At 29.2% G+C, this 8185-nt stretch overlaps 2 protein-coding genes across 2 annotated transcripts; both read left to right on the top strand.

Moving 5' to 3' along the window:
- Positions 1-1031: 1031 nt before the first annotated feature.
- Positions 1032-1823, top strand: LOC110646839 (putative RING-H2 finger protein ATL21B). Its single transcript, XM_021800415.2, has one exon. It carries the CDS (start codon positions 1143-1145, stop codon positions 1821-1823), a length of 681 nt encoding a protein of 226 aa, XP_021656107.2. The 5' UTR covers positions 1032-1142.
- An 856-nt stretch (positions 1824-2679) lies between these two features.
- Positions 2680-5147, top strand: LOC110646837 (putative RING-H2 finger protein ATL21B). Its single transcript, XM_058153729.1, has 2 exons — positions 2680-3500; positions 4564-5147. The coding sequence occupies exons 1-2, from the start codon at positions 2831-2833 to the stop codon at positions 5058-5060; spliced, it is 1167 nt and encodes a 388-aa protein (XP_058009712.1). The 5' UTR covers positions 2680-2830; the 3' UTR covers positions 5061-5147.
- Positions 5148-8185: the final 3038 nt, after the last annotated feature.

Here is an 8185-nt window from a genome sequence, read left to right as displayed (position 1 = left end):
ACTTTCAGTTTGACCCTTTCCATGAATCCAGAAAAGTAAAAAAGAAAACTATCACTATGTTATTTTAAAATAATTAAAATGATATTGACATTATGCAATCTCTACTAATCCAACGAGCAGAAAAACATCATTGCAAAGTTTTGAATTGATCTTCTTACTTCTCACTGTCATTCATTCAAACATTATACTAAGCACCACCCATGGACTCCATCAATCTCTCCCTTTCAATTATAGCAATATAAGCAAGTCATTAATTTGATCAAAACCAAACATATGTGCAGTAAATAAATCCCGTCCCTTTGATTTTTATAAATATTAAAAAATTTATATCATATACTCTTTTCGTCTATTTTTTCATTCTTTTTTTCTTTTATTAAATTTTTTCATCTTATAATTAACTATGATTGAGTCAAACTTATTTTATAGATTTAAAAATTAATTCAGTATCATTAAAAGATAATTTTTTATTTAAATTTAATTTATTATAAATTTAATGAGATCGATATATTTAATACATAAATTTTATCATATATTTTATATTTGAAATTTATAATAGATTGAATTTTAATAGAAAAAATTTATTAATAAAATATAAAAAAAGAAATAATTAAATTTTTATCAATAAAAAAATACTATTTTTAATGCTAGGAATATAATATTATAAATTTCCAACAAATACATATGATTTTCCCCTCCTCTTGCCAGCGTTGACCATGCGGATAGAAAAATGTATAATTTTTCGAGAGAGAGATAAAAATCTACCAAGTGAGAACTCAGCTACTCGCTAACCCCACAACACAAGAAGCCGTAGAGAGATTATGTAATACCTCCGTGATGATTTCATGTCATAGCTTGCATGGAATAATAAACTGATAATATATGAACATATGAACATATAGTCCCAAAATTTATAATTACTAAATAGTTTTTTTAAAAAAAATAAAATTATTTTTGTAATTTTATTGGTTTATAATTTGCTTGCCCTTCCATGTAATGGTACGGTAAAATTACTAGAACACATACAAGCCTGAGCTCCATGATACCGTATTCAAAGCTAAGAAAAAGAAAATCTTGAACAAATGCCATTAACAACAACACACACCCTTCTTCTTCATTGACCTGAAAAGAAAAAAAAAATTACTATGGCTATCTTAGGTCTCTTCTTCTTTCTTTTCTTTATCAAAATATCACACACCCTTCAACTCTGTGAGGATTCCTTCAGTCCTGTAGGCCCAGAGGTTCGATTCCCTTTCGGGCTTGACGGCGATGGATGCAACTATCCAGGTTTCAATCTTTCTTGTAATGAAAGAGGCCAAACAATTCTCAATCTTCCTCGCTCCGGTAACTTCATCGTCAAATACATCGATTACCAAATTCAAGAGGTTCACATTAAAGACCCTGGAAAGTGCTTCGCACAGCGCCTCCTCCAAAATTTTAGTCTCTGGGGATCACCCTTCATTGCTGAGTTCCATAGAACCTTCTCGTTTCTTAATTGCTCATCGAATTTCTCTGATTTTGTGTCCTTGCCTCCTTCCTCAAGGACGATTTACTGTCTTAGCGACGACAACTTCACTATTGTGGCCATACCCTTCCATGGATACGTACCGTCGATACCATCGTGCACGGTGAAGGCGAAAATGGTTGACGTTCCTGTTTCCTGGTCTCGCTATTACGAAGAGGATTCCTCGTTGATATGGAGTTCACCGGATTGTAGAGAATGCGAACAGAACGGTGGGAACTGTGGGTTCAAAGATGCTTCGACGCTTGAAATTGGATGCTTTAATCTACCAAGCAATACCAATGGTACGTTTTCAATCACTTGATCTAATTCTTACATTAGTTTCGAAAATCATGCAAAATATCTGTGCCATTTGAGTGTGTTCTATAAAATTTGTAGTAAGAATTTTCCTGCAGCTAGGAAGAGGATGATGAACAGTACAGAATAACGTCAAACTTTAGGAGCCAAGATATAACATATAAAATTTATCTATTTAAGTCTTAAATTCATTTTAAATCAAGGCTTCATATAAAAAATATTTTCTTGTAATATATTTTTTAAAAAAGTAATTTTTATTAAAATATTTTCATATATATAAATTATTTTTTCAAAATGAAATAATCCAAATCTAAACAAATTTTTGTTATCAAAACAATATAATTTAAAGATAATATAAATAATTTGTCATTATTTAACAACAACCACTATGTTATTTTAAATTAAAAATGAAATATGTAATATCCATTAATCCAATAAGGAGAAAAGGACCCAGAAATTGGTTCAGTGCAAGGTTTTGAATTGATCTTCTCACTTCTCACTGTGATTCATTCAAACATGATATGATATTTTATAAAACTGACCAATTAGCACCAGTATGCACTCCATCAATTTCTCCCTTTCTATTATAGCTGCATAAGCAAGCCATTTAATTTCATCAAGAACCAAATATACATACAGTAAATCCAGTCTCCACTGGCTTTATAAATATATATAAAAAGAATTATATTTCACACACGCTTTTGGTCTATTTCTTTCATTTTTCTTATGTTGTAGACAAATGCGTTGGCGTGTCATTTTAATTAGCTCTGATTGGTATATAAAGTTTTGGACAAATACATACGATTCTTCCCTCCCCTTGCTAGCGTTGACTAAATGGACAGAGAGATTGTATAATTTTTCGATACGCAGATGACAAAACCTACCCCACAACGGAAGAACACTTACATACCCACAATACTATATTCAAAGCAAAGAAAGAGAGATTTAAACAAATGCCATGAACAACCCACACCCCCTCCTTCTTCATTGACCTGAAAGAAAAAAAAAATTACTATGGCCGTCTTAGGTCTCTTCTTCTTTCTTTTCTTTATCAAAATATCACATACCGTTCAACTCTGCGAGGATTCCTGCAGTCCTAGAGGCCCAGAGGTTCGATTCCCTTTCGGGCTTGACGGCCGTGGATGCAACTACCCAGGTTTCAATCTTTCCTGTAATGAAACAGGCCAAACAATCCTCAATCTCCCTCGCTCCGGAAACTTCATCGTCAAATCCATCGATTACCGAAATCAAGAGGTTCGGATTACAGACCCTGGACACTGCTTCGCACAGCGCCTCCTCAACAATTTTAGCCTGTCGGGATCATCTTTCGATACTGTCTCTTATAAAGCCTTCTCGTTCCTTAATTGCTCATCGAATTTCTCCGACTTCTTTGTGTCCTTCCCTTCTTCGTCAAGGAGGATTCACTGTCTTAGCGACAAAAACTTCACTATTGTGGCTATACCTACCTTTTATGAAGGATACGTACCGCAGATACCGTCGTGTACGGTGAAGGCGCAAAGGGTTAACGTTCCGGTCTATTGGCCTCTCTCTTCCGAAGGGGATGCCTCGTTGATATGGGATTTTCCGGATTGTGTAGAATGCGAACTGAGCGGTGGGAATTGTGGGTTCAAAGATGCTTCGACTCTTGAAATTGGATGCTTTAATCTACCAAGCAATGCCCATGGTATGTTTTAAATCACTTGATCTAATTCTTACATTAGTTTCCAAAATTATGCATAATATCTGTGCCATTAGAGTGTGTTCCATAAAAATTTTAGTAAGAATTCTCCCTGGAAGAAGAAGACGATGAACAGTACAGTACTGAATAATGTCAACATCACATATAAAATTTATATATTTATGGTTTAAATTCATTATAAATTAAATCTAAAAATTAAAATTTCCCATCAAACATAATTGAATTTCTCAAATAATTTGTCTCACACTCACCGATCGTAGAGTTAAACGGCATCAAATCCATTATGAATCTTGCAGGCGTAACCAAGTAGACGTCAATTTTAAAACAGCCACGTGGCTTGCTTCTGTGAAGTAGGGTCTACGTGAAATTTTTTTTTTTAACGAATAATTGAAGTTTGTTGGTGATGTGATGGTGTTGGACTGTCTGCTTTGGTGTTTCCTTATGCAAGAACTGGTCAAATCAAAGGCAGCTGGAATTGACTAATTGTTGCTTTATTAGAATTTTCTATCATGAAACAATATTATATAGTAGTTGATATCCTTCTATTCTTAATCTTAGCAGTGGAATGACCGTCGAATTCTGGTAAGTCTGTGGAAATTTGCACCCTTTTGTTGGAATATTCAAGCTCTAAAGTCATGATATGAAGTACACATTAGAAATTTTCTCATGCTTATACGGCATTCAAGAGCTTGTAAAAAATAGTAAATTACATTTAGATCCTTTTCAACACCAGCTTTTAAGTTAATTTATAATGATTATTATCTTTTATTTATATTATTTCTATTAATATAATTAATTTAATAATTATATTTACTAAATAATTCAATTTTAATAATTATAAAAATAAATAATCACTGATATTAAAAGTAATAAAATAATTAATAATTATTAAAATAATTAATATTATTGAATAGGTCTTAATTAGTTAAATGATAGTAAAATTATTTTAAATTGAAATTAAGTAATAATAATAATAATAATAATAATAATAATATTTAAAGTAATTTGATTCTTATTGGTTGACTGGCGTTGTGATTTGCGTTGGCAGGTCTCCCACGGAGTGCAAAATATGGTATAATAATAGGCGTTGGAATACCAGCACTTCTGTGCATAATTGGGTTGGGTTGTTACTTGTGTGGCAGAATCAGGAATTATAGCCGAAGACACCAGTCCAGCGCAGATGTCACCACCACCTTTGCGCACACACCAAGCATTTCGATAAGTGGACTGGACGGACCAACCATAGAATCATACCCAAAAACATTACTCGGCGACAGTCGACGATTGCCTAAGCCTAATGACAACACTTGCCCTATATGTTTATGTGAGTATGAGCCTAAGGAGACATTAAGGACCATACCTGAATGTAACCATTATTTCCACGCTGATTGCATCGATGAATGGCTTAAAATGAATGCCACATGTCCTCTCTGTCGAAATTCACCGGACATGTCCTCTGTAGCTACTACGCCGTCTTCCTTATTGTCTGCTTCGCCTTCTTCATTATTGTCTGCTTCTTCATCTACACTATCTACAGGACGATAGATGTGTACTCCATCGTGGTTTGTTTTGCTTAGCTTTGCTATATAATTTGTTCACATGAATATGAATTTACGAATTTTTTTATTTTAATTTAATTTTTCATAAATTCAAGATATAAATATACGATGATGAATATATTTATATCTTGAGTTTATGATAAATTATATTTAGACAAAAATTTTTCTTAAATTTATATAAGTGGTGATGATGGATCAAATTGGATTTTTTTAAAAATGTTTTTATAGGGAAAATTCAATTAGGAAACGAATTAAGTTACAGGAGATGGAGTAGCTTTTGCTTTGTTTGTCTACTGTTATCTTGCTTTTGAATTTGTCAAAAATTTTGTAGCCATTTTAATTTAATTCTTATCTTATTAAATAATGATTACTTGTGAAATGTTTCTTCATTTTTCAAAAATCAATAGGAAGATTATTTTTAATTATTTATTCAAATCTTTGATTCTTTGAACAGTAGTTATGCATTGTGTTCGTATTTTCATGCAAGTTAAAGCCCAACTTAAAATAATGAAATGACTAAAATACCCTCAAATTGTTAATCATTTATAAATAAATAAAACAAATATTGCAATTGCAATCTCATTTAAAATTGTTATCATGTTTATATTTTATATTCTCTCTTAAATTTATTAGTCAACTTTAAAAGAAAGTAAATTATTAAAATTTTTTTAATTAAACTAAAAGAATTTTAAGCCTTTTTATAACTTTATTCTTGATAAATTAATAAATTAACCTTTTATTTAAATTGTCACTTCAATTATTATTTTCTTTTTCAAAATTATCAATTATTGTTGAACAACTTACAAAAATACAAATTACGATTCTTATCAATAAAAAAATGTTAATAATACATTCTTAGCGATATATGCATTATTCACTCATTATTTTATACATAATTATTTTTAAATATAAATAATTATCTATTTATTCATAAGAAAATAATTTTTAAAATAATTATTTTAAAAAATATTTTTTAAAAAACATTAAATCAATGAAAATTTAAATATTTAAATAAATATTACATAATTATTAATTTCACATTGATTAAAAAAATTAACATATTCATATTAATATTGTTATAAATATATAAGAATTGTGAACTTTAGACACCAATTAAGATAAATAATTATGTAATATGAATTGAGAACTTTATACACTTATTAACATAAATTGAGAACTTTAGATACCAATACATATATTTCATAAAATTTAATCATAGAATGAATTCATATTAATAAAAAAAAAATCTTTAAAAGATTATAATATTTTGATTTTTTAAAACAATATAAGTAAAAGAAAATTTATTTATTTTTTATTTTATTCTCTTCTCTGAAAATAGAAACAAGAAATAATATTCGGTATCAAAAAGCTATTTTAAATTAGGTTTAATTTTTTTTATTTGTAAAAAAATTTACTTATGGATGTTTTAGACTTTTTATGAATTGTCTACTAAATTTGTTGTCGACTTCATAAATTAGGTTGTGAAAGTTAATTCTCCCAATTATTATTATTATTATTATTATTATTATTATTATTATTATTATTATTATTAAGACAGTACCAAAGAAGCTTTCACTGATTTTTTTATTAAAATAAAAAGGCTATCAAAATGATTACATTTGCTATATTTATAAGAATAGCTAAATTATTGTGCTAAATTATGTTATAAGTAGCTTGTATGTTAGATAGTATAGAGAGAAAGAATTTCTATATTGTTAAAATATAAGAAAGTGAAGGAATGGCAAGAGTGAAATGTGTATATATATATATATATATATATATATATATATATATATATATATATATATATATATATATTATAGCACTTGGCATGTATATGTGTGAAATAAAATAATTATCTTATTGTAATTTTCGTAAATAAATTACGAATAGATGTGTTTATTAACAAGTAGATATGTCTATTAATAAACAGACATATAAATTCTATACAAACAGTTATAACTGTTTGTATAGGTTTCTGTTAATAAACAGACATATCTATTCAATACAAACTGTCACAACTATTTATATAGGTGTCTGTTAATAAACAGATATGTCTTTTACACAAACAGTTGTATCTATTGGAGATAGATAGATGTGTCTATCTAGAAAAAGCGGCATAACTTTTCATTCTTTATAAATATGGATAAGTTTTTCAATCCAGATATATACTACTTCTACTTCTTTTTTTTTTTTTTCTAGTCTCTCTAAATTCACTTCGTATAAAAAGTTCTTAAGGGAAATATTCAGGAGTTGCTGTCTGCCGATTTCAGGCTTTATTATATCATTAAAGTATATTGCCATAACCTTTCAGCAATCTAGTAGGGGCAATTAATATCTTAAAGATAGTGATTCATAACGCCTCAAAGCCTATTCTACACCCACTGCCTCAACAATTTTAAAATATTAATCGCAATGGAGTCTAAGGTTGTTTTCGTGATGAATCAAGAGTTCGTGAAACTTGATGGTTTTAAGGAACAAATTGTGTTCACTGAGAAGGTGAAAGCAGATCAAGAAAAGAAGATGAATTGCCATGCAGAGATTATAATTTTAACAACTCATAGAAAGGCTATAAGATTTATTTACCTCTGTGAAGTCTCCAAAGGAAATTTGAAATTCGTTAGAATTCGAATACAATACAGAAAAAAAAAATGGTATGGATAAATTTCTCATTATAAAATATTTTGAATTCTAAATACTTGATAATATGTCTGTTATGGATAAGTCCATGAGTTGCGTATATTTGTTTCAAAGTTTAAGAATTTGAAAGTGGTAGTTCCTAAATCACTACAATTAGAGGAATAATAGCACATCATACTTCTAGTTTGAATGATTATAGGAAGAAATTACTGTATGCTACATGCGACTTTTTTCTTAAACAGATTCAGAAACACTTACACATTAAAAAGTTTTTATGTGATAATTTGTCTTTATGTTAATGACATGCTTATAATTAGAAGAAATATAATGTTATATTATGATTCTAAAACTCATGGTGAATGTGTTAAAGAAGGTAATAAGATTTACGTGCATAAGTCGAAAAATACTTTTTGTATGCATAAATCCTAATTCATATTGATTATGTCTATCACTAACTAGGTGGGGATATTG

Source organism: Hevea brasiliensis, chromosome 9, assembly GCF_030052815.1.
Source record: "Hevea brasiliensis isolate MT/VB/25A 57/8 chromosome 9, ASM3005281v1, whole genome shotgun sequence".
Taxonomy (NCBI): Eukaryota; Viridiplantae; Streptophyta; class Magnoliopsida; order Malpighiales; family Euphorbiaceae; genus Hevea; species Hevea brasiliensis.
The sequence above is the reverse complement of the archived record's forward strand: the minus strand, read 5'-3'. Positions and strand labels throughout refer to the sequence as shown.

Excerpts from the sequence above, each read along its gene's own strand:
- LOC110646837 (XM_058153729.1), top strand. The coding sequence starts at position 2,831 with ATGGCCGTCTTAGGTCTCTTCTTCTTTCTTTTCTTTATCAAAATATCA. Across the intron at positions 3,501-4,563 it reads TCTACCAAGCAATGCCCATG|GTCTCCCACGGAGTGCAAAA; the intron begins GTATGTTTTAAA and ends TTGCGTTGGCAG.
- LOC110646839 (XM_021800415.2), top strand. The coding sequence starts at position 1,143 with ATGGCTATCTTAGGTCTCTTCTTCTTTCTTTTCTTTATCAAAATATCA.